Source organism: Cebus imitator, unplaced genomic scaffold, assembly GCF_001604975.1.
Source record: "Cebus imitator isolate Cc_AM_T3 unplaced genomic scaffold, Cebus_imitator-1.0 Scaffold45, whole genome shotgun sequence".
Classification (NCBI taxonomy): Eukaryota; Metazoa; Chordata; class Mammalia; order Primates; family Cebidae; genus Cebus; species Cebus imitator.
Genome location: NW_016107360.1, coordinates 2,679,796 through 2,707,164, shown reverse-complemented (window position 1 = coordinate 2,707,164; position 27,369 = coordinate 2,679,796). Strand labels below are relative to the sequence as shown.

Below are 27,369 nucleotides of genomic sequence, written 5' to 3'. Positions count from 1 at the left end.
TGAATCAACTGATGTGGAAATAAGCAGGGTGTGTGTATGCATGTGCACGTGAGCATGTTTGCTTATGCTGGGGTCAGGGTGGGGAGGTATATGATCTATGACTCAAATCCTTTGACTTTCCTCTAGAGGTGTGGCAAAATGAAACTTACATGTGTGTTATAGAAGAGCAAACAGAGTTCTTGTTAAACCAACTTACCAGTTTTTCGAAGAGGGAAATCATCCTTTGCATCTTGTGCTCCTGGTAATGTGTACTTGTAGGATGGAGATGTTCCACTAAGGGGTGGAGAGCTTTGATCCAGTGATGTGTGGTGGGCAGCCCTAGAAAAGACAAGGGAGTTTCACTATTTACTCAGTAGGTTTTACGGCCTGTTGAATTAGGAATTATCAGCTGCACATGCTGTACACGTGCCTCAGCTACGTTTTTGCTCTTTCTCCTTAGTATATACAAACCACAGCCTCACCCACTTCATTTAAAAAAAAAAAAAAACTGCTAGATAGTACCTGTGAGTACATGTGTGTAGCCTTTTTTGCTGAAAACACAGCATTGTGCTAACAGACTCACATCTCCTGACTTCAATAGTAGTTTCAATAGTAAAGAATTGGGGATCATATTCTTTAATATGAAACTGATTTTAAAAATGTTTTCTTTTTCCTGGATGAATACAATTTAAGAGATGCAACTGTGCTGCTGGAGAACAGTTTATAGAACTAAACATTGACTATCTAATAGATATAAATATCTATAACTATATATGAAATGAAAACAATGAACAAGACATAGTATCACCATCACAATGATTGTTCTACCAGTATTATTTATTTAAATCATACATTCTTAAGACTTTATTGGTTGAAGGATGTTTCATGTAGCTATAACTGCCAAAAATATTGCTAAGTAACATGTGAGAGCTGTTTAGTATTACCTAAGAAAACAGCTAATGAACTTTTAACTAACAAATTCTTTGCATGTAGTTGTTTCTCATTTTAAAATGGTATTATTTTTTCTTAGAACAGACTTTAATTTTGAATTATAAATTAGCTATAAATTATGTGTGTAGTTTTAGTTAACAAATTGGTGTTTCTTTTTAAGTCATTTGTGATATTGATTAAATATTTGGAATTGTTCTTCAGAGATTCATTTATCATGTCAACTGACATCCATGACAGAAATTATGAAAATCATTAAAATTTATAAAACATTATGGAATGTGTTTTTGCCTCTTTATGGATACAGAGAAGGGCAGATACCTATAAAATAGGCTTATAAGTATATTAACTCTTTAAATAGAACTCCCAGGCTGCTTACAATATCAATATAACAGAGTAATCAAGTACTATTCCTATCTTTAATGGTGTGAGGGATTGAAAAACATTTAAGGGTAAAAGTCTATGGTCATTTGCTAATACTTTTATGAGAGAAATGAAACTATTATCTATTAGCCATATATGATTTGCCTGTCTGTTCTTTGCCCTGCGTTTTTTGTTTTGTTTTGTTTTGTTTTTAGAGACAGTCTCACTCTGTCCCCAGGCTAGAGTGCAGTGGTGTGACCTCGGCTCACTACAACATCCACCTCCTGGGTTCAAGCAATTCTCTTGCCCCAGCTTCCCAAGTAGCTGGGACTACAGGCACGCGCCACCATGCCCAGCTAATTTTTGTACTCTCAGTAGAGACGGGGTTTCACCATGTTAGCCAGGATGGTCTCAATCTCTTGACTTCGTGATCCACCCGCCTTGGCCTCCCAAAGTGCTGGGATTACAGGCGTGAGCCACTGCGCCTGGCCGCCCTGAGTTTTAAAATCACCATATCCTCCATATTTTATTGAAATATCTGTGTATTGGACTTGTGGAAATATGGTTCCATAAAAATGATAATACCACAGTGTATTATGTTGTCAGCTTGTGTCAGAAGCCAAGCTATTATTTTTCTGGCTGGGAAGAAGTGAGGTGAGGTGGGCAGGGGTAAAACTTTTCACGGAAGACTTGAGTTATGTGTTTAGCAACCTCTCTTCTTCCCTTCCCTACCCTCCCTTATCTTTTTTCTTCCTTCCTTTTTTCTAAATTCTACTAGTCTTTAGAAAACAGCTCTGACCTCCATCTTATACCAAGTCAAGTGTAATAAAATCACAATCTGCTAAATCTTCTGACATTACTATATAGATATCAGATCCACCAGATGAAAATGGAAAATGTAATTTGTTAGTTATTCACTCATCAAAGAACATATACTTGCCCTCAAGATGATAAATGCTATCATTTATCAGAAATGCTAGCACTTCTTTCTGTTTTGTACTTTACCACATTATTCCATAGGACCATCCCAGCAACTCCAGAGGACAGGCACTATTATTTTCCTTTTGTTATGGAGAAGGAAACTGATTCCTAGAGAATTTGAGGAACTTGCCATTCGAGGAAATGGCAGACTAAGGATTTGCACTCAGGTTGGCTAACTACAGAACCTGTGTTCTATACCCCAGGAATGAAAACAGCCAAACACTGAACATACGTGTACCAGAGCTTGGGATGGCGGCTCACGGAATGATTTTTTCCATTAGTTGGAGTGTCTTTCGTTGCCGATTTACTCAATAGGAATTCTTGAAGCTTCTGCTTTACTTCTGTACTTGCCACTGCCCCTGAAATAGACGCATGCACGCACGCGCACACGCACACACACGCACACACACACACACACACACAAACACACACACACAGACAGAAACAGATGTCGATGGTAAGTTTTATCCTCTCATGACTCTAGAATATTTAACAAAGATTAAGAAGTAATATCGCTGGTCATAGCATATAAAGTTTTCCTATTAAAAGAAGAAACCACAGTCCAAAAATGCTTTAGAAAACAGTACAGTAATGCTTTATAACTACTGCTTAAACTGCAAATTTTCGAAAGACTTTCAATGATTTCTTTAATTACTTTTACAAAAAGGGAATTCCGAAAATCAATTTTTTTTAAGTTTAAAAAATATTGCAGAGGAACAAAACACTGCATTTGAATTATCACGTTATCCTAAGGGATTAGATTCATATTAAATCCTTTATACACATTAAAATAATATTTTCTGAGTGGCTAGTTTGAAACCTTAGTTAAAAAAAAAAAAAAAAAACCTTTGAGTATTAACCAAATAAACATTGCTGACAATTCCAGCTCAAGTCATCAAATTTTAAACCTTGCTAAGACCTGATTTTGAACTGACCTTATACAGGGGAATTATTTGGATCTGTCTCCCTCTTGTGGATAGTTCTTTTGCAAGTGTTATGCCTTAAATCTTCTCAAAGTTGGAGTATGCCAAAACTAAATGGAGGCAAGGCTTTAGAGAGCAATTATTACTTGTCCAGGAGTAAGGAAGGCATAGTCAGGAGATGTGGATACAAGCTGATTACTAAACAGGATTGCATATACTAGACTGCTTTAGCATGACATTATTTTTAAGGTTGAAAACAATAGAAATTAGCATCTTTGGCACATAATGCTATGTTTGTTTCTTCAGATGCTCTGCAGACTCAATGATGTGAGCTGGTATGTGAATGTCAAAACTTTACAGTTGGGTCTGTAATCTATGTTTTTAATTAAACACAGACAATTTTGATGAGTCTAACTGCCCTCTTTATCAGGCTTTCTTCTGAATAATGATCAGCTAACGATGAGGAAAGAGAGTCCATCGTTTACCCTGGTGCCTCTTACTTTCTCGTCCTCTATCTTTGCCTCTGAGAGGAGGAAGCTGCTGTTCTCTGCGATGCCTCTCTACTTCCTGTTCTTGCCTCTGCTGCTCCAGTTTCTGCTCCTTCTCTAGGAGTTCTTGTTGCTGTTTTATGGCTAGAAGTTCCTGTTGCAACTTGCGAGAAGAGAAAGACATGAGAGTGTGCAATTTCTTTAAGTTTCATAGTCATCATTGACCAAAACTGAAATGTTATAAGCTTTTGGAACTTGTTTCTATTTAGTTCATATTTGCCCCCACTTTTCCTGCAAATAATTGGAATCTAAGGACAAGTAACTAATGCAGTGAAGGCCTTAACATCATCAACAGACAAGTTTTAGGCAGCTCCATTATCTTTGCATTCCTATCAAAACTTACTACTAAATTCATACAGGTCTTCTAGTTTCCTTTAATTAAATCTTTAGTTCTCTTAATGGCTTTTCTTTGAACATATAAAATATATGAAACAGGAAGGGTAGGGACTGCCCAGAAGTCTATTTTACAAAGTCCCTCACACTATAAATAAACAACTGAAATCTTCATTCTTAGCCTGAGAAATGGTGTAAAAATAATCAAAGCAAATACAGAATAGTGAGATATAAGTTAATTTGGGGAAAGTATACCTGAAGTAAACGAATGCCAAAAATCTCAAAACTTTATAGAGCAAGTTCTCAATAGACAATGGGTTGTATATTTTTATAATACATAGAATGTGTTATATATATACATATATATATATATATTTTCTCTCAAAATATCAAAAGCTTTATTCTTTCATGCAGCACATAAAAGCCTTTAGATTAAAGATACTCGTTAAGAAGAAACAACTTCCTCAAGACTTCATTTAAATATACTATTCTTTAGCTTTCTGAATCCCTTGAATTCACTTTCAAAAAATGAATGATGTGAATATAATGCATTCTTGCACTCTTTATTATTATTATTTTTTTGAGACAGGGTCTTACTCTGTCACCCAGGCTGGATTGCAGTGGCACCATTACAGTTCACTGCAACCTCAACCTCCTGGGCTCAAGCAATCCTCCCACCTTAGCCTTCTAAGTGGCTAGGATTACAGGCATATACCACCACTCCCAACTAAAATTTTTTTTAATTATTATTTTTAGTGGAGACAAAGTCTTGCTATGTTCCCCAGGCTAGTTTCAAATTCCTGGCCTCAAGTGATCCTCTGATTTGGCCTCCCAAAGTACCAGGATTACGGGTATAAGCCACCTTGCCCAGCCTGAAGCATTCTTTTTTAATAGCTATTTTGAGATGTCCATTTCCTTTCAGACTGAGAAATATATATCTATTAACTATAGTAAATGCACTCACTGAAGAGTAATTAAAGACCTTGAGTTCTACTTAGATTCTGTCATTAGTAAATAGGAAATCTGGACAAGTTGCTAAACTACTTCGAGCCATAGTTCCTCATATATGAGAAAGAGAATAGTCTCTCTTTGGCCACATATTCAAAAAGCCATAAAATTTAGATTTTAAGTTTGAACCCTACTGATTTTAATTATTATTATTACTACAGGTTGAGCATCCCTAATCTAAAAATCCCAAATCCTAAATGCTCCAACATCTGAAATAGTTTGAGCACTGACACGATGCCACAAGTGGAAAATTCCATACCTGACCCCATGTGATGAGTTCCAGTCAAAACGCAGGCATACAACACAAAGTTTAGTTAACTTCACCAAGGGAAGAAACACCCTTCCAGCCCCCTTTTAGCTGCAATGTATTTTTTTCACACACCCCCAATTCTCCCACATAAGCACACCCACAAAAGGTAACAAAATGGCATGTGTGTGGGCCAGACATGCCAATAGCATGTTTTTCACATTCAGACACAGCAATGATAATGATGCCAAACAACCACAGACTGTCCACATGGGTGGCTGAGACTGTGACAGTTTTCCTTTGTGATAGTTCAATGTACCTTTGTCTAAAGCACAAAACTATTATTGTATAAAATTACCTTCAGCCTATGTGTATAAGATGTATATAAAATATAAAGGAATTTTATATTTTGACTTGAGTCCCATCTCAAAATATCTCATTATGTACAGATATGTAAATATTCCAAAATCCAGAAAAAAAATCCAAAATATGATATACTTCTGGTCCTAGGTATTTCAGATAAGGGATACTTAACATGTGTTGGTAATTTTCAGTACTAATAAAGTTAGTAAACTTTGTTTTTTACATTAGATAGGTGCCTAAAACTCTTGATTTTATACAAAAAAGTAATAGAACAAAAATAAAAAGCTATTATATAGAATGGCATCAGAGTTACTCTGGAGCATAAGGAAGCTAACTCTGCATGTCAACCATAGCAGCCTTATTACTCCCAGAAGACATAGTTAGAAGCATTTCTGGCTAGTCTTCATATTAAAATCTTTGGTGTTTTGGCTTCAATACACCAGTCCCTTAATGGGTGTTATTCCATTGTATCAAAATAATATTGTAGCAGGAGGAATGCTTAAACTCTGCCTTACTGTTAAATTCTATACAGATACTTGAGTTGGTCAAAAAAAATTGGTGCTTCACTCAACGCCCCAATATATTTGAACTTTAATCTTTAATAGGAATCTACAAAAGCACACAATTTAATTACCAAGCTACTATTCATTATCAAAGAGTGCATGAATTAGGTTTAAAACAATAGAAAGAAATAAAACTTTAGCCCTCTATTTCTACATGTTCTGGCCCACGAGAGAGGCATGGCAACTTAAGAGCTTTGGAGGCAGACAGGACAAGACTGTAAATCTTGGAGCACCCACTTACTGGCTGTGTAACCTTGGAAAGGTAACATTATTGCCTCTACCTCAGTTTACTAGGTGGAAAAATGGGATAACAGAATCTAACTGAACAAATATTGATTATTACAGAAGCCAAACATTCAAAAAGCCAATATAACTAAAGCATTGTGCACTGTAACTTCCCCATAAAAATAAAATCTTAATGAAAAGCATCAACTTACCCATAAAAAATACAACAAAACAAAACAAAAAATTTTTTAAACAATAAACTTCCTAATCTGAAAAGGACATTTTAATTACTTCTTCAGTTTCCAAGAAAACAACGTAATTATTTTGTAAAATCATTTAAAAAGCTAAATTTTTCTTTTAGCTATCTCAATCCTTTTTTCTCACAGGAGCCACTTTTACAACATTTTCCAGATGTCAATAAACCTACACTATTGTTTTGTTTGTGACAAATGAACAATTAATTATCTACTTGCTACTATTACCTTTTGAGTAAGATTAAGCAAAAAATTTCCTTCTAAACAATTTATATTGATTTTATAGCTATAAAAGACATCAACAGAAATGAAAAGAAGTATCTAAAGCAGTAACTTATCAGTATTGCCCTGTATTTAGGGAAACATGACTCACATAAAGCAGCAAAATGAACTACACAGTTCCTTAGATCTTAAAGTTTGGTGAAAAATGTAAATTTTACTCATTCCTCTTTGCCATCCTAACATGCTGGAAGGAAACAACCAGATCTAGACATCACTGTTTCTATTATTGTTTCAAAGGTCAAACTGAAATAATGCTTCGGTATTCATTTAAAAATAAGTCTAAAAACTAAAGAAAGGCTATCTATACTTCAAAATGTAGCCATGAGCTACTGATTCAATTTGGAACAAAGAAAAATATTCCTATTTTAAGGCATTTTATAGATCAATAATATGCAAGAGTTCTTTTAGGAAAGTTCAGGAGTAAAGAAAAAAATTATATTGTATATTACATGTCAAAGAGCCTTTTTAGGAATATAAGATAGTAAGTGCCTTCCAAGGTTACAAAACATCTTATAAACCAAGTAACATAGAGATGAAGACAACAGTTTTACCTTGTTAGAAACTGTCATATTAACGTGATAAAATTATATACTATTAACATTAGTTATGTATAGTAATTGTATATTGATGTGTTTATATTTGATATTCAAGTAATAAATTAAGTTCCTATAATACAAAATAGTAAAGTATGATATAACAGAACTTATTTCATTCATAAATTAGCAAATATTTGTCATCTTTGAAAGAGTTGGATATAAAAATAAAATGTTTATTGTAAATCTACTGCTTTTATCTTACTTTCATAATAAATTTAAATTAAATATCTATTTAGTCAGACTAAAATAGCCTTGTTTCAACTGTCTTTGTCAAAAAGTTGCAAGATATTTTACAAATAAAGCAAAACTAATATTTATCTCTGAGGATACAAAAGAAAAAATAAAAACAGACTCATCTAGAATTATTTGATTATAAAATGAGCTTTCATAAAAAAATTCTGGAAAATGGATACACTTGTGCTATAATAATTTAAACAACTTTAGTCTCAAAATGTCAACTACTCCCAAATATTTTCAATAAATTCTTATCTACAGTCTATAAAAATATTTGTACCAGTTTCTTCATTTATAACTCCCTTAAGCTTTGTATTATACTATTATTTTGAATGTATACATTATGAGATTTTTTCCTATAGGGAAGATGAGGACATACTCAGAACATCTACTTATATACTATACATTTTTTTTCCAAAAACAGCTCTCTTCATATAAAAGACTATCCTTTCTCACAAATAGTATATGTAGACTCTTCAGAGATATAAAATGGGTCTTCTGGGGTCATGCTTCTTTATGGTGGAGAGCAATGGGGCAAATGAACAAAATCATGTAGGAGAAAATATAAAATTAGGATGGAAAGTTACTATTCCCTACTATTGATTCCATGTGCTGAGGATAAAGAAGGCCCCTCTAAGAAGCAAAACAGGTTTTTAACAGGTACTTACCCCAAATTTTCACTAGTAAAATCAGAATTCCCTTCAAGCCATATATCCATGTCTTAATCACAGTGAAATCTATCCACAAAGTGTTCCCATGGGCAATGCTTATGCCCACCATGGTGCAGACTGCTGAGTAAGGTCACAGACAAAGAAGCATTTGCTACCTTGATATGTTCCTGAAGCTGAGCCTGGTGCTGCCGTGTCAAGTTCTCATGCTGTTTCTGAAACTCTGCTATCAGGAGCTGCTTCTGGATTTGTTGCTGCTGCTGGATAAGAAGTAATTCCTGCTGCAATTGCTTCTCACGGACAACAGGGTCCACCACAGGCATCATCATCCTGAGGTCTGTCCTTAGGTCTAAAGGCGAAATGGGCTCCAGGCCCACAGGAACTTCTGACTTCACATCCACTAAAGAACCAGAAAAAAAAGGAAACCAGTTGGGGAGGGTAATAGAGGACTGGAAATTAGCACATTGATTTGGAAACAAATAAAAAGTATAAGACATTATACTGTGTCAATGATTCTAGCCATTCTTTACAGTGATGATATAAACTCATTTGTACATTAGTTTTGATAAATGGGCCATATAATTTTCATTCAGTAATTTGTACTCTGCCATGAATCTTCCACAATTCCCTTTTACAAACAGATGACTTCAATTGTTCATTGGTATCAGTCATTCATAAAACTTATTCTACTGAATCACTAACAAAAATTCAGTCAACAAAGACAAAAAAAATACAATTTGAGGGAAAGATGTCCTAAGAGAGAACTTCCACCATGACTAAATTTGTACACTTCACATCTTCCTTTGTGATGAGAGTCAGAAGGTATCTTCAACTTTACAAAGTAAAGCTTGTAATATAATGTAACTGCAGCACTATTGGATGTGCCAAAGACAGAATACAAAACTCCATACTAAAATGTGGAAAATGGTGATTAACCACAGCCATGGTTGCCAGCTACAAACATTCAAAGAGTGAAAGTAGCCAAGTTTCTAAGTGTTGATGTTCAAATAGTAATAATCTGTATCTCAGTTACTTCATTCCTAAAATAAACAAGGTAGAAAAAGTATGAGGAAATTTAAAACAAGTATTTAATCAAACTATTGGAGTAAGAAAGATTTGATGATCTGAGAATAACTAGAGATGATAATATTTAAATTTATACAAATTAAATTAGATAAAACGTAGATATAAAAACTCTTAGTTTTTGCTAAGAATTTTATATCTATTTTTAGTAGTTTTTGCTGTAGTGCAGTGTTAAATCATAGCTCACTGCAGCCAAGAATTTCTTGACCCAAGGGCTCCTTCTGCCTCAGCCTCCCAAATATCTTGGACTTCAGGTGCATATCACCATGACCAGCTATATTTATTTTTCTTATTTTTTTCATAAAGCTGGGATCAGCACAATGGGAGATGTGGTGGTATCTTACTACATTGCCAAGGCTAGTATTGAATTCCGGGCCTCAAGTGATCCTCCCAAGTTCTGAGATTTAGGCATGGGTCACAGCACCAGGCTCTTCAAAAGCTTCAAACGCTCCAGGTACCAAACAAAATGCTTCAATGTTTACATGTACCTATTTGCAAATTCTGCTCTATAATCTAAATGCTTATTTGATTCTTTGATTTGTGTAACCTCGAGGATGTTATTAATTTCCCTAGGCCTCTGTTCCCTCATCTGTAACTTGGAGATAATAACAGCAAGTACTAATGGCACCTAGCACATCCCTTAATGGATGCTTTGTTTTTGCTTTTTTTATTGTATAAAACTGGAAAATTCTTATATATTAAAATAAACCATTAATAAGTAGCTAACAAAACAAAAATATTAGGAACAAATATAACAATAGAATGGCATGTAATTTCTACTAAATATTAGCAAATAAAAGCAGTAAAATGTCTAGATCAAAACAAATAATACAACTGAAAATCCCCTTCACTAGTAAAGAATTGCAAATTATAAACCAAAATAGAGCATCGTTAATTATTATATGTATGACTCATGTATATACATGTTTGTACAGTGCTCCATTGTATAGGCTAAGCATATGATCAAAGAGACAATTATTTATTGCAAATGGAGCTGTCAATTGGTATAAAACTTATGCAAAACCAATTTGGTGATATGTATCAAGAGTTGTTACATATTTCTACCATTTAATTCAGGTTTGTTAACTCTAGGATTATATCTCCAGGAGATAATATTGAATAGAAAAAAAAAACAGTTCAATGTCATATTATTTACCAGGTTTCTATTATTATTACTGAAATCATCAACTACAAGGAAATGAGGGAATGTGTTCTCTTTCCAGGTCCAAAATGGGGTGTAGTTTTAAGGGCAAGAATTTCCCAGCACCATGCCCCACTTCCATATCTCTCCCTGCTAGAGTTTTAATGGTTTATGTTTAAATTTAGTGGACGCAGGAAGAAACTAAAAACCTGTGGGAGGTGGGAGAAGCAAATACTCAGTTTGTACCAGGGGTAGAACCAGGTGTGCACAGGCATGGACAGGTGTTAGGCTCCTGAAGAGGCAGGGTAGAGCAAGCACGCTCCCCCACCCCAGGCATTTCACTGCTGCTAGCGGAAATGGGAACTAGGGTGGCCCAAAGCCCAGCCCTACAGTAAGCTGGAGCACAGCAGGCAGGGAGAAAAGCTGTGGGGCAAGGTGCGTCCCACCTGGCACAGAGGCTCTGAGCAAAGCAGTAATATTTAGGGAAGCCCCCGCAGAAAATGCTTTTGCTGACTCGCTTGCTCACTGGCCAGCACATTGGAATCCCTAGCTGGGGGCAGCATAAAACTGCAAAACATAGCTCATAAAAAAAAACAGGAACAGAACAAGGACTTCCCCTGGGGTGCTCACATGCCAGCCACGGGCCCCTGGGATGTGTGGGGAGGGCTGGGGGAGTGGCCCAGGGCACGCATATGGTCCTGGCAACATGGTAGCAAGGGGAGTGGCCCAGGTACGCATATAGTCCCAGCAGCATGGTGGCCACAGGTCCCCAAGCAGGGGCAAGGCAAACTTTCTCCTCCAGCAGGAGGCGAGGCAGAAAGGCACTCAAAATGGGCAGGACAGCTGCAGCGGCCCAGCCTGCTTCTTTAAATTGTGTGCTCTAATAACTTCTCCCTAAAAGTTTACCCTTCTAGGGCAGTTTTATAAATTGGCCTGCAAGTTGGACCTTTGCTAGAAATATTGCTACCCATCTCCTGACTCTCACTAGCCTAATGGGAGTTCGTTGGAAGGCTTACCACCTAATCTAATAGCTTATTTCGTTCCATGCCTCTATGGTGGTCACTAAAGGTCATGGGAGGCCATGGGCATAAGTCCATAATGCTGGTAGGTCGTAATTGGGACCCAGTTCATGGAGAGTCCTCTAATAAGATGAATCACACATCTTGGGCACACAAAATTTCGGGGTACTGACAGAAAACCTTTCATTTCAGTACCCATTTTACCTGGGGGACGCCTCAGGTCAAAGCGGCTGTAATTTTTTAACTGGGGATGCAGGCATCCCTGTGTTCAATTTCAAATGGGTGCTTCTATTCCCAAGGTCAAGTCCCCATTAAAATGTATACTGGAAAATTGAGACCAATTTAATACACAACTTTTAAAGAAAAAGCGGCTCATCTTTCTCTGCCAAACAAAGTGGTCAAAACCCTGTTAAGTGAGAAAACCTAACCTCCAAAGAGAAGGGAAAAAAACCCAAGAGCTTTCCTTAAGCAATTTCAAGAGGCTTTAAGAAAACACACTCCCCTGTCAACAGACTGTGAAGGGTCAGTTAATACTAAAGAACAAGTTTATTACTCAGTCAGCAGCAGATATCAGGAGAAAGCTTCAGAAGCTGGCCTTAGGACCAAAGCAGAGTCTAAAGTCATTGCTGAACCAGGCAACCTTGGTTATAATAAAAACCAAGATAAACAAGCCAAAAGAATCAGGAGAAATCAGGAAAGGGCTGCTGCCTTAGTTAGGACCTTCAGGCAAGCAGACCCCAGGGACTCAAATGAGGGAAAGTCTCAGGTTAGCTGCCAGGCTGGCAGAACTTGTTACCAGTATGGTCTGAAGGGACATGTTGTAAAAAACTGTCCCCAGAAGAATAAACCACCACCTCATCCATGCCCACCTGTGCCAAGGGAATCACTGGAAAGCACACTGTCCCTAGAAACCAAGGTCCCCTGGGCCTGAGGTGTCTAACCAGATAACCCAATGGCACGATTTAGAATGCCTGGAATACGTGCCAGCACAAGCCATCACCCTCACAAAGCCTCAGGTAATGCCATAAAGGTCCAGGAAGCCAATCCTCTCCTAGGCGCTGGCATGGCCTTCTCAGTATTTCTCTCCTGCTCTGAAAACTTGGTGCTGGTATTAGAAAAATTACTACCTCTATTCAGTTACTATAAGCTATCTCAGAAGTAAATTAACAAAAAAAGATTGCTAATTCTCTCTGCAAAAAGCAGCTCTCTCTGCAAACCAGCTTAACTCTTTAGCTGACATAGCTTTAAAAATAAAAGGGCCCTAAATCTGCTAACAACAGAGATGAGGGAAACCTGTTTCTTTCTAGAGAAAATGCTGGTATTTTGTAAGCCAGTTAAATGTTGTTTTAAGCATAAAACTCAGGAATCAATCAAAAACAGGGCTTGAAAACCTTCAAGAATGTGGCTCTGTTCTCTCCTAGGCTCGTTTATAACTCTGGGCCTCTCATCTTTAACCACCTGGTCATATTCATTTCTTATAAAACCATAAGATCACAATTAATCCTGCTGCTGGAATCCTGGATGTCCTTAGCTAGTAAGCTCTATCGTGAACCTGTAAATCAACCTGTACCCCTAAAAGGCTCTCCTCTGAAAAAAACTCAACTGCAGGGGCCCTTCTACTCCCCATTTCAGCAAAAAGTAGTTAAAGAAAATCAACGCCCCTATTCCAACAGAAGTTGAATTTTCCTGTTCAGAGTGGGGAATGAGAAAATATGTTCTCTTTCCGGGTCCATGAGGGGGCGTAGTTTTAAGGGCAAGAATTTCCCAGCGCCATGCCCCCCTCCCATCTCTCTCCATCCGGGAGTTTTAAAACCGGGAGTTTTAATGGTTTATGTTTAAATTTCACAGGCGTAGGAAGAAACTAAAAGTCAATCACTCCAGTGGAAGTTCTAAGAAACTCCTTTCATTGGCTAAAAAAACTTGGAAAGGTGGGAATTTCTCCCAAGATAAATTCCCCTGCTCCTTCACCCACACTGGATTTCTAGCTCTCTGGAATCCCCTCCCACACAGTGGAAGCTCCCTTTCCCCTCCGGGATTTCCCGTCTGGAATGCCCTTCCACACTCTTCATGGAAGCTTTTCTCTTCTTCTCCTTTCCTTTTCTTTTCTCTACCTAAATAAAATCACCTTTCTGCAACACTTCTTGTGTCCAGTATTTACTTTTACAAGCATACAGTGCAGCTGCAGTAGCCCCACCGCTTATTCTTTAAAAGGTTGAAGGCCAAAAACCCACAAAAGGTGTGCCTGACCGGCACTCAAAAAAAAAAAAAAAAAAACCCAGTTACAGAAATNAAATGTCTCAGCAAAATCTGTCACATCCATTTGGTGGAAAAACTATGCATTCATTAAAAATAATGTTTGTGGGAACATTAAAAAGTTTGTTACATCAAAAAAAAAAAAAAAAAAAACCCAGTTACAGAAATGTCTCAGCAAAATCTGTCACATCCATTTGGTGGAAAAACTATGCATTCATTAAAAATAATGTTTGTGGGAACATTAAAAAGTTTGTTACATTAAATGAAAAAAGTGATAAAAGTTATATTTACACTATGATAACCATTTAAATATATACATATAATTAATGTAGTCAAAATATACTTTTTGAGCTGCTTAAAGTCTGAGGCTTCATTCTAGATGTTGGGGTTTGGTACTTTAAAAAAAGACAAAAATTTCTGCCCTTATCGAGCACATATTCTACCATGGTTTTTATATCATATTAGTTTTTAAATTCTGATAGCAATGCCTGGTGATGTAGAGAACAGAAGATGGCTATATCATGGCTGGAAATATGAATGATATGTTCTTTACTTTTCTGTATTTTTCCAAACTGCATCTAGTGCTCTATTACTATAAGTAACTAACTTGGATGTGCAGATTCCAGTTTGGGAACCACTAAGTTAATTTTCCATGTGAATTTAAGAGCTATTTTCAGTGAGTAAACAAAGGCTAACAGAAATTCTGTCTACAATGTTAAGGCTTCATATACTAAAACATTAAATGTCCTTGCTTGTCATCTGAATTGAATGTCCATGTGCATGGGGCTGTGCATGTAGACTGATATCAATCTTGGGTTGCTAACATTAGTTATGTTGCCATGGATTGACCACAAGTTTGCACTGATGGTACTTTATGTGTCACTTTAATGGAAATGGGAAAATAATTTATGAATGAACGATAGTTTGGTGGACAATGGCTTCTTAAACATGGTATTTGTGAAAGGAAAGAAATTAATCATGACAAGTTCAGATGCAAATTAGAATGATGGCGTGTAAGATCTTAATTGCAGCACCCAATGTGGAACTTTCAGTCAAGGCTCTGGAGTAACATGATATTTTGTACATCGACTTAACAAGTTGTCATAATTCCAACCAAAAGCAATGGCAGTTAATGATATATTTCATTTTTACATTTAAAAAGCCAAGCTATATCCTTCAGCTTTTACATGGAAATCCCAATAAACAAAGGTCAGAACTTAACCCTATAAAGACAAAATGTAAAAATTCAAGAGACCCTGAGGTCTTTTCTTGCTGGCATTCTTGTTATATATGAACTACAAACATCAAACCTCAAAAAAAAATTTTTTTTAAAGATAAGAATAAAAGTACTACAAGTTTCTTAAACAGTTATTGTAAAAAAGGGTAATTTGACTTCTTAACCTGCTATCCCAACAGAAATGATTGTGTCTAACTGCTTGCCTTTGTTCAAAGACTAATCACTAAATTGTGAAAAATCACCCTCAACTTACAAAAACTGCTCTTGATTATAAATAATTGCCCAAGACTGAGAGAAAGTGGCAGGCAAGATCCCAGTCTTTCATCCAATTTATTCAGCAGCAATCCACATTCCATTTGTCTAGACTAAATATAGCAGCATTTATACAAGAAATCAATAGTGCTTGCAGAGAGGAAAGCAAAGGCATGAATATTTCATCAAACTCAGAGAGAAATGGCAATTAGCACACTGATGGTTCTGTGTAGGTCATCTTTGGCCTGCTAGATTAGTTCCTGTTACTTGGACAATAGCTCATCTCTGCCTAATCATAATCATATCATAGCCATTCTTTCTATTTTTAACATTAATTGCATTGTGGGTGACAAAGGCTCATCATATTCCAAAAGGAATGTTGGATTTTTCTTACATCTTTCGTGACAGGCTAATAAGCCTCCCCAGGAGAAAGAATAGTAACACAATACCAGGGCTGAGTTTCAACAAGTTATGGTCACTTTTATATCCCAGTATGTTTAAGAAAGGGCACTGTCCACAGTTGCCATATTATCATAAATAGAAATCATCAACTGACAAGGAAAAATTAACCACCATTTTTAACAGTGGATAAAGGGAATCATCTTGGTTCACAACATTCCTCGTCTGAGAACATGCAAATTCCCAAAAATTACTTAGAACACTTGGCCAGCTAAGGATATGTTAAATTAGAAGGAAGCTGACAACAGAAAATATTAATATTCACATTAGTTGTAAATAAAACATGTTTTTTAAACTTATCTCAAGACTTCATAACACATGTAAGAAAACGATTATGACATAGCTAGATTTATTTGAACTTACCTTGCTTACTGAGGTTGCAAATAAATGCAAATGTATGCCATATTTACTATATTTCTATTATTATTCATATTATCATATATCAAATGCCCAGTCAGAACATTTCCACATATATATTAATTAGTCTTAATTATCATCTTACAAAGTCCCATCCATTCTTGACAGTGTCTGTCTTATTTGTTCAATAGTTATTCCTTCTTTTTAATGTTTATAAATTCACAAGATTTTTAAGAAACATTTTAGTTTTAAATGAACTTGTGAATGAAAGAGCTCTCATTTCAAAATAAAACCAAAATCCGAAAACATATAGGTGTTTATAGTAATTACATTTATTTGAGAAATAAACATTAATGTTTAGCTTTAAATTTCTGTAACAAATATTTTTTAATTCAAGGGTCATTAAGAGTTCATTCAGAATACTAAGGATACTCTAGCTACCGTGGAGTATTTATTAATTCTTCACTTTAGATGCTGATATTCATATCATAATTAAAAAGAATTTTCACATGTTCAAAAACTAGACTCTTTGGTTGCTACTTTATCAGCTGCCTTAAACAAGATACCATCTATTTCAACGTTTTAAGTAAAAAACTTGCAAACCCCACGTATGGAAAAATTTTAAGAATGCACAGTTTTATGCATGTACAACCATATGGCCCTTCTCAAAACAGTAGAGTTCAAAATAATAGGCTCTCTCTCTCTCTCACACACACACACACACGCACACACAGAAAATCTCATTGGCATAATTCATATTTGCCAATTATTTAATTAGGTTTTCCATTTAAAAAGGTACTATTGTGGCGATTCCTCAAGGATCTAGAAATAGAAATTACACTTGATCCAGCAATCCCATCACTGGGTATATATCCAAAGGATTATAAATTGTTCTATTATAAAGACACATGCATGCATATGTTCACTGTGGCACTGTTTACAATAGCAAAGATGTGGAACCAACCCAAATGCCTGTCGAGGATAGACTAGACAAGGAAAATGTGGCATATATATGCCACGGAATACTATGCAGCCATAAAAAACGATGAGTTTGTATCCTTTGTAGGGACATAGATGAATCTGGAAACCATCATTCCCAGCAATCTGATACAGGAACAGAAAATCAAACACTGCATGTTCTTACCCATAGGCAGGTGTTGAACAATGAGAACACATGGACACAGGGAGGGGAGCATCATACACTGGGGTCTATTGTGGGGGACTAGGGGAGGAACAGCAGGGGTAGGGAGTTGGGGAGGAATAACATGGGGAGAAATGCCAGATATAGGTGATGTGGATGGAGGCAGCAAACCACATTGTCATGTATGTACCTATGCAACGATCCTGCATATTCTGCACATGTAACCCAGAACCTAAAGTGCAACAAAAAATATATATATAATGCTATAAAAATTGAAATCATATTTAACAACTTTAGTTAATATTCATAATTTCAGAGGCCACAGCATGGTTATAAAATCAACAATGCTGCCCAGAGCCACTTTATAATTAAGTTATTTTTACCTGGGAAATGGTTGTTCACAACACTGGCAACTGGACATATCAACTAAAATTTCTGGATTTGGGGATAAACAAATGTTACTCTGATGATCTATTCTGCTTCTTCTCTTCCTCCGTTCATACATGGAAACCTGTGAGAGTTTGGGCATGCTAACTTCATCGGAAGAGGCTGCCTTCTGTACTGTATTCTGCTTTAACAATGTTCAATCAAATATGTATTTAATATTAGTAGTTCAGGGTTCAGAAAAGATTGTGGAATAGCTGTCTCAAGGCTTCCTTAATATGTGATCCACAACAATAGTTTTCTGCAAACTGTGCAGAAAATCCTATACACAAAATTTCAAGAAGAGTAGATATCTTCATTCAACTCCATTTCATTTCATTCTTTAACATTTTCATTTTTCTGCTTCTTTGTTGCAGACTTTAAATCTTTGGCATGGCAGGCTGCTTCTATTAAATTACATTAACATGTATCATGATGATACCATATCATCTCTGAAACTCTGATCAATACCAAGATATGCACTGATGCTAACTTATCAGGTCATGCCAGAGATTACTATCTCCTCTAAGATATGTGCTGCTTTATCAATCAGTAACAAATAATTTCTTATAGCAACACTCAATACCGATTAGGAAGTTACCTGGTTTAAACTCTGCGACTCAAATTCCTTGCATGCACATATGCAATTCCACCGGTCATCTGGTCTGCTAACCCAACTACAGTTTTCATCGGGAGCCTTCTAAACAGAAACTGAAGAGGTCTTGAGGACTAAAGACTCATGAGTAGCACATCGCAGTCTTGGTTCTAATCATACCACCTCATGTTGAAATATCAACCCTGCCTTGAAGAATCTAAAAGAGTTGGTTTTTTGTTTTTTTTTTTCTGGGACAGCAATGAGAAATACCTAGCTTTCCGGAATTCTAGGATGCTAGCACCACTTCTTTACTATTGGTTATGTTCTTTGCCTGGCAAATATTCCCAAAAAAGCTAGACTTGATCTTCAATACTAGTTTATATTTCCCTTTGATGATGAATTTGGCCGTGGAACCGCTGCTTCTAGCCATCTTGAAATATGATGATGAGGGACTGGAGCCAAGCCTCTATCTCTCTGCAGGGGAGAATGGGCCTCCAGGGCGGGTCTACAGAGCAAAGCTACTAAGAAGAGTGACACCTGGGGAAAGCTGATCACCTCTGCACATAAATGCTTCTGTCCACAGGCTAACATACTGAAGGAGTCATTATGAACAACAGGCCAAAACACCTTTGATGTCATTGGGTGGAAAAGAGGAAAGTGAATTCGGCCTGCACTGCTGCTCAGAAGAAGCCTAGTTGACGCCCAATCATTTTCCCTCACTCGTGGAGGTCGCTCACCACCTTGTTTCTCTGGCTCCAGCATCACAAAATACCCACAGTTCCCTGAAGCTGCTAGGTCCCCCACTGAGCACTCTGGAAAGAGATCTCTGGGATTCTAATCCTGAAGGTCAAGCTAAGCTGGTGAGGATGGAGGTAGAGATGGAGGCGAAGGCTGAGGTGGGGGCATGAGCAGGGAGGATGTATGTGTTATGGGGAGAGGGAACAGCTACCAAGACTTTTTCATTTATTTATTTTTTTAACAAGTCCTTTTATTAGGTTCCATTCTTTCTATTTACATTATATATTATGGATTGGGTATGGTAAATACTGTTTGCCCCAACAAATTTCATCACAGACAGCTTTCACTACCACCCCCGCGCCGGCTCTAGACTTATCTCTTGCTACCTTTTTTGGAGGCTAAACCACAATTTCTAACACATAGTTTCCTTCTAGCCTTTTACACTATATTTCTTGTCCATGTCTTCCTTATCAACTTAATTCAAGAAACATTTTTTGAGCATATGCTATTCCTCTGCTAAATATAATGGAAACAGAAATAAAAAGTATAATGTGGTCCCTGCTTGCCAAAGCTCACAATAAAGTACATGTAAAATGGGACTGGGCAGGGTGGGGCAAAGGAAGCAGATTTTGTGAACAGGCGAAAGGCATGAGACAGGCCTTTAACTGCAAACTAAGGTCCTATGTTACTTGTTGCAGAGAAACTTTTAAAAAGAGAAGCCATTGATTATTTCAGGTGGAGTAAAAAAAAAAAAAAACCTTGCCTAACCCTCCCTACACCACCAAAAATACAGAGATGTGAACTCAGGTCAGGACAGCATGTACGCAGGAATAGGAGACAAAAAGGAAACTGCAAATGACGTGTGATTGGACTCTTCTAGGTGGAAAGAAAGATCAGAAAGGTAGACAGGAGACTTGGTTATTTCACAAAACAAGCAGTGGGCAGAAGCCATGGCCACCACGATCAGACTACAGAGAGACAAGTTCTTCAACCCCTCAGTAGCCTCTGGGTTTATTCTCTGATAAAATCTGGTCTATTTAGTTGTGAGATGTAAATGAGACTAGTAAGTTTCCCTTATCTTATATTGTGAACACTAATTGACATTAGATGTTTTAAAGTAGAATAAAGGCATGAAGGATAAAGGCATGAAGGTACGGTTTATGTCTAGTGGAAGTATGTCATGGAATGGGAGACTAATGGAAAAGAGCCTCTGTCTCTCTGTCTCTGTCTCTCTCTGTGTCTCTCTCTCTTTCTCTCTCTCTGCAGATCTCTTCCATTCCCAGGGCTTTGCTTCCTCTATGTTGACAATTCTCTCTCCAGCTTAAACATCTATTCCACCAAATGTACACCTACTGCTGGGACTCTCGTTAGCTGTCTATTACTGTTCTTTCTCCAGTATCCCTGTTTTTTATAATTTCAGACAGAAAAGAAACAGGGAAGTGATAGTGACTCTTCTCTCTTTTATTACGTATATCTAATTGACAGAAATTATCTTTCCTACACCTAATTTTTTTTTTTTTTTTTGAGACAGAGGCTTTGACAGCTGGAGCGCGGTGGTATGATCTTGTGATCTTGGCTCACTGCAACGTCTGCCTCCCAGGATCAAGTGATTCTCTTGCCTCAGCCTCCTGAGTAGCTGAAACTGCAAGTGTGTACCATCACGCCAGGCTAATTTTTGTATTTTTAGTAGAGGTGGGGTTTCACTAACATTGGCCAGGCTGGTCTTGAGCTCCTGACCTCAAGTGATCTGCCCACCTCGGCCTCCCAAAGTGCTGGGATTACAGTTGTGAGTCACCTCACCCAGTCTCTACTCCTAAATAGTTTTCGAAGCCATCAAAGTCTCTCCACCATAGCTGCCTGTTTTATTAAAGCCCCCATCTTATATTCCTGGCTAGCACATGCATCAGTGGAGCCCCTGTCTTTAACATGGCTGGCCTGTTTCTCCAGAGGGTGCTTTCTCTGTGTATTTCCAGCCTCAATACTACCTGTCCTCCACTTACTCAAGCCACAGTGATTTTTCAGTTCCTTAGACATGCTATGCATTTTAGGGTCTCAGATTTTCCATATATGTTCTCTCTTCCTAAAACTACCCCCGCAATACTAACACGTTTTTCAAGATTAGTCTTATCCTTCATATCTTAGCTAAAACGTGATTTAATATAGATGTTTTCCTGAGTTTTATTTAATTTTCCCATTAAATTTTGCAGTTCTTTTCATAACGTTCATTTGTCTATCTTTACCACTACTTCAAATTTCATGAAGGTAAGGACTATGTTTTCAGTGCTTAGTACATGAAAACATAGTAAGGCTTCATGAAATTTGGCCTCAGTGCACGTGTAGAATCAATGAATGAAGGAATAATCACAAAAATATTATAGAAATAAAATTAGTAACATATGTGCACATCTGCATGTATATGTTCACATACACACATACCCAATTAAAATCCTAAAGCACTTACTTGCTGGGCTTTTTGACTGTTTGCATTACAAATATATTCTGCTTTACTACTTAAATTATAAAGTGAATGCTTTTCTGGCAACAGTGCATAAGTTTGAAAACAATCTGAAAAGGTTTTCCACCCCAAGGTGTCATTTTGCATTTCCTAGACTCCGCCGTATCTCTTTAAAATTCAATGTGCTGATATGTGACAACCATCACAATGGGGTAAGAGAATACTGAGGAAAATAAAACTTACCCATTCATGCTGTTTGCCTCAGTAGGGATAACCCAATATAGGACACATCATGAATTATTTAAATAATAATGCCTAATTCATGATTGAATACTTCATATTAAATTATTTGAAAATTACACTAGAACTGGTAAGCTGCAAGCTAAGTTTTCTTCAAATCTTCCATTTGAAAGATAAAGAATTAAATTAATAAATATAAATATGAAAGGTAAATCTTCTTAAAGTTATTAAGATATTTTTGACATTTTAGCTAAAATAACCAATAGTTGATCTTTTTTTAAGACATGCTGAAATGCTCATTGGTACTTTTTTTCAGGAAAAGTAAATTAAGAAGTTTCAATTTGCTATCACCAAAAACAGAAAATGGAAAAACACATGATGGCAGTGGCTGGCCTGTCCAGAACGGCTGCTGCCATGAAAATGGCTGCAGCTGTGGCAGGGGCTGCCCATTCCATGGACCCCACAGGAGCTGAGAACAGGTAGAGCCCCACCTCGTTCTGAGTTGCCTAGCTGCAGCTGTGGACCCAGACATCCCTGCTCCTCACAGGCTTGGAAGTGCCTGCTCCTGCTGCCTGGACTCTCCATGCTCCTGGAACTTGCTCTGATTTTGGAGCAAAATTGAGGCCAAGCCCAGGCACTGGTGGCAATCCGGCTGGGGCAGCATGGACACGCCAGCCCCCTGCCGTCTTGGCCTCCTCTGGACTTAGGTGCCAATGAGCATGAGAGGGAGGCTGAGGGCAGCCCAACAAGGGCCTGCAGGTGCCCTTCGGCAGGAACAGCCTGGGCACCATGAACAACATAATTGATGGTGGCAGGAGGCAGACAAGCTCCTGGGCAGAAAGGGGAGGGTCCCTGGTGAAGTCCCACCTTCAAGACAGCGAGAGCCAAAAGCCTGGCCAGGCTGTCGGTTCCGTGGACCAGAGTGAGAACTTACAGTGTTTTATCCGGGCCCACCCATGGCCATTCACGGACCAATTAGCATGCACTTCCTCTCCTCTGAAGGACATAAAAACCACCGGACTCAACCAGACTCAGGCAGAGGATGGGATAACCTGCCTGCTGATAGGAGCTTACCACTCTGGGTCACCTCTCCTCTGAGGAGAGGTTAGGGCTGCACAGATACCTGGATCACTAACTATGGGAAGGAACTACCCACTGTGGGTCTCCTCTCTGCTGAGAGCTGAACACATGTTGGGATGACCTTCCTGCATTAAGGAGCTGCCCACTTCAGCTCTCCTCAGAACTATTCTGCTGATCAATGAAGCTCCTATTTGCCTTGCACAGCCTCCAGTTGTCCACATACCTTATTCTTCCTGGGCATGAAAGAAGAACTCAAGATACGTCAAATGGCAGAACTAAAAGAGCTGTAACACAAACATACAGGAACACGCCCTTCCGCTCCCCATGCTGTGGGCAATGAGAAGGAGAGAACAGTTGTGGCCCTTTGCTCCATAAGCCAGGGCTGTGACACCCTCTTTGGGGATCTGTGGTTCCAGGTATCTCCAAGCTTCTGAGTGCCACTGTGTTGACTTCATCCAGACACAGGTGCCTGCAGTGAAAGCTGTGTGCAGCGCGCGTGGTCCAGCCTCAGCCTCACATGGAGCTGGCACCTGTGCTGTTGCCTGGAACTGCCTGACTGGCCACAGCAGCCAATGTGCCTGGCTGTGTGCAATGGCTAGACCCTGTGCTCACTCGCCCACACACCCTTCACACTCCATGCCTTGCTTGTACTTCGCAGGTGTGGGATCCAGGCCGGCAGCAGGAGCCAAGTGCAGCCTATCCAGCTGAGTGGATGGAATGAGACCAGTGGGCACAGACAATACTCAGGCATAAGGCGCCGCCTGACACAGAGGTTTCTAGCTGCTGAAGCAACATTCTAGGGATCCCATGACATAAGCAACACAGCCTCAGTTTGTCAACAGTACTGCCCAAATTGCACTTCGGTAATAGATATTCTTAGCAGAATTTCCACTATTAATATTTATAACATTATCATGTAATAAAAAGAATTACTAAATTATCAAACATGAAAAGAATAATTTTACAACAAGAATTATTTCAAATGATTAATCCAGAAATACAATTCTCCCTTAGAGTAATTCTGTTCAAGTTATACATGTCTTTAGTTTCTTAAAGTGAACTACTACATGGCTAAATGAAAAGAAAAAAAAATGCAAAAAGCAATCTGGGCTTTGATTTACTATTCTCTTATTTCCCAGGGGTCTGAACAGGAAACAAAAATAACCACAAATGACTAAAATATCAGTAGGCCTTGAAATATCAACATTTATGTTAAAGCAAGCTAACTTCTTAATCAAAGCTTTTACTATTTTGATTTCCTTAATTCAAACTCCCAGTCTGCAAATATGCTTTTGAATTAAGCAGTCATAACAAACCATAACATAAACATGAACTGCTAACTAATTTGTAATGGCCACTTAGTTCTCAAGTATTGCGATATTTGCTAGTTCTTTAGTATTTAAGAACTGAGTAAAAGCTTTATTGAGCTCCTTGCACTGTGGAAACAGAATCAAGCCAATTTATGTGACTCTGAGGTAATAGAAGCTAAGAATCTATATTAGTTTGTAATCCATATTATTTTGTAATTTGAGATTAAAATTCAATTTGATATAAATGTACCTAAAAATGAAACCTTGAGAAGGTTAGAAATTGTAATGTTTTAAAATAGAAAATATAGGTAATAATCTAAAAAAGTTACTTATTTAGCCAGATATAACACTATTCCTCTGGGATCTAAAGTAAATCGACTTCTAAAGGAACTACGAGGAAGATGGTGCAAACTATCCCCTTTCCCATACTTTTTTCTATAACTTATATTTTCTTCTAGGTCACAGACAAATACTTGGAGTTATAAGGAAATCCTCTGCTTCAAATATTAGCATTTCACAATATGAGGGAAGTTTTTGTTAGTCATTTGAAATAACATGCATGTGACACAAATGTTAGTCATTTGAAATAAATGACAATAAAACTTCCCTCTCATTATGAAACCTTAATATTTGAGGAAAGGGGTTCCCTTATAACTCCAGAACCTAGTCTATCATGCAGCTTGTACTGTAACTTTAATAAATATTAGTTAAATAAAGTATTATCTTAGCAAATACCCTTCTGAACAACATTCTTTCTAAACAAATACACTTGTTTACTCAGCAAATAAACTTTTTCAAAAAATGTGTTCTCACTCTTCCATCAGAAACTCCAGTTTACAAAAGAACATCACTATATGTATGCTATTTTGACAGAAAAAAAGGTTTAAAAGTTTTATCAGTTCCTGCCTCCTGCCAGAAACAATTACCTTTAGCCAGCACAAAATAGTTGAATATTTTCTGAAAGCCTAGATGATTAATATGTTTAACGCAATAACATACATTAAAATATTCAGGAAAAGTAGGAGAAACAAAGCTGAAATGCCAAGTATGGTACCTCCCTTCTTTACTTATGTGGTACAGATCACGTCTTTGCCTTTTTTCTCCTCTGATCTCTTCAGTCCTGCAGAACAGGAGTAGGACTTCAACCAACACATCTTACCTTTCTCCAGAATTCAGCTGTTTTCTAAGTTCTGAGTAAATCTTTTATTACAAAAATCAAACAAACAAAAAAACAGTTTTAAAGCCCCACTGAAACTCCTAATATAGGACTGCACTGGCTTTTAGAAAATAAAAACATTTCTTTAAATGGCTGGATATTTTCTTCAAATAAAATCTTAACAAGTATTTCCAAAATATAAAACCAGCATGAGTGCAAATGTTTTTAGAAAAGAGGGAGAGCAGGGACCAATGTTCTATCCACTTACTTCCTCCCCTATTCCTTTCCCCAGGGAATACAGGATCCATGGGACTCAGTTTGAAAAACGGCGTTATAAGGGCATTAGTTGTTTATTTTGTCAAATTCAAATCACAGGCAAATTACATTACTGCTCTTTCAAAGAAAATGCCACTCTTGTTTTATGAGAATTGAAATTGTGGGAACTTAAAAATTTTGAATTAAAAATAAAAAAATTATATACTTTGTACATACAATTTAGAAGAAAGTGAATGTTAAAACACACAAAAAAAATCATATAATGTGCTCATATTTCAAGTCTTGCCAAGCTAAATAGATTGGCAGCTATATTTATGTTATTGCCACATGGTGGCACCACTTTTGCTCCTAAAGAGAAATACTCACTATCCTTTGTCAGGAAGCACTTTGAATATGTGAGTTTTAAAACAGGTGAGTTTTCAGGTCCTGAGCATTCTAATAAAATGTGACTTCCCTATATGTACCGATTCCAAGTTTGGTTTTCTAAACTTGGGTAAGCACAAAGAGTAACAGCAAAATTTTGGCCAGTCTGCCGAGTTGCTCTTATTCTAATTTAAAATTATGAAACCAACACTAATTATAGCACTTACTGTATAACAAACATTGTTCTGAATGTTTTATAAAGTAAACATTCATTCATTTGTCTTTGCAACATTATGAGGTTGCACTATCTAGTAACCTATGAAGTAGACGTGATTAGCATTCTTATTTACAAATTAGGAAAATGGAGGTCACACAGAAACTTGGCCAAAGTCACACAGCCACTAAGAGGTACAACAGGAATTAGAAAACACATCATTTAGCTCCAGAGTCCAAGATCTTAACCACTCCATTCTGATTCTATTTGAGTTCTACAAAATAGGCATTTCGCTTTATTTCTAAACATTTCACTCTGGAGTGTGCCTTGATATAGATGAGACTGAAAAGTTTATGTCAAAATAATATTACATATTTTCATTTTTAAAGGTGAAGAAAAACATTCTTTCATAATTGTCAGTATATTCCATAGAGACGTGTAACTGAATATATTTCTGCATATTTTGACACATTTGTGTATTTTCAGGTGAATCTAAAGCATGTTTCTTAACATGTAGTTCAGCACTCCTTTTAAGGAACAATTCTGTACTTACAAATTCCATATTTGATACTTCATCCTTTTCCTTTAGCTATACAAAATTCTGTTGAGTTCAGGCAATTAGTATTTTGTTTTTGTTTTTCTTAAATTCACTATGGCTTTACTCTCCATTCTGTGAATCTACTGATTCACAGGTAAAGACTGTCAGGTAATGAAGTCGTCTTTGGTACTTGATTAACACGGATAAGTCCCACTGGGTTATATCAGAGAGAGAGAGAGAGATACTAAATCATAATTAACTATAAACAGTGTTAATGAGTTTCAAGTGTATTGTTCATAAATTTTCAGATTATTTTTTAATTGAAGAAAGTAGTAACAAAAAGTAAGAGGCAGCCGTTTTTTGACAGCATGAGAAAAGATTTGAAAGGAGAGACTGTGAAAGTCTATTTTTTTTTTTAATTTCAGTGGATTTTTTTGTGGGGGGTGTTTCATGATTCCCTGTGCATGATGAAAGACAATTACTGGCCATTAAGGCACAATTATTAGAGAAACAGAAGGTTCTAC

The 27,369-nt window shown here is 37.2% G+C and overlaps 1 protein-coding gene across 23 annotated transcripts in view; it reads right to left on the bottom strand.

The window, feature by feature from the left end:
• HDAC9 (histone deacetylase 9) overlaps positions 1-27,369 on the bottom strand; it is a 900,368-nt gene that overhangs the window by 388,417 nt on the left and 484,582 nt on the right. For 7 of the 23 annotated variants that reach the window (XM_017526856.2, XM_017526841.2, XM_017526846.2 and 4 more), the window contains 4 exons: positions 8,674-8,915; positions 3,695-3,845; positions 2,510-2,630; positions 197-318 (listed from right to left, as the gene is read on the bottom strand). In XM_017526856.2, coding sequence (XP_017382345.1) covers positions 197-318; positions 2,510-2,630; positions 3,695-3,845; positions 8,674-8,915 — 636 coding nt within the window. Of the gene's footprint in view, positions 1-196; positions 319-2,503; positions 2,631-3,694; positions 3,846-8,673; positions 8,916-27,369 lie in introns of all 23 variants that reach the window. The other 16 variants (XM_017526842.2, XM_017526843.2, XM_017526852.2 and 13 more) reach the window with 3 other exon arrangements.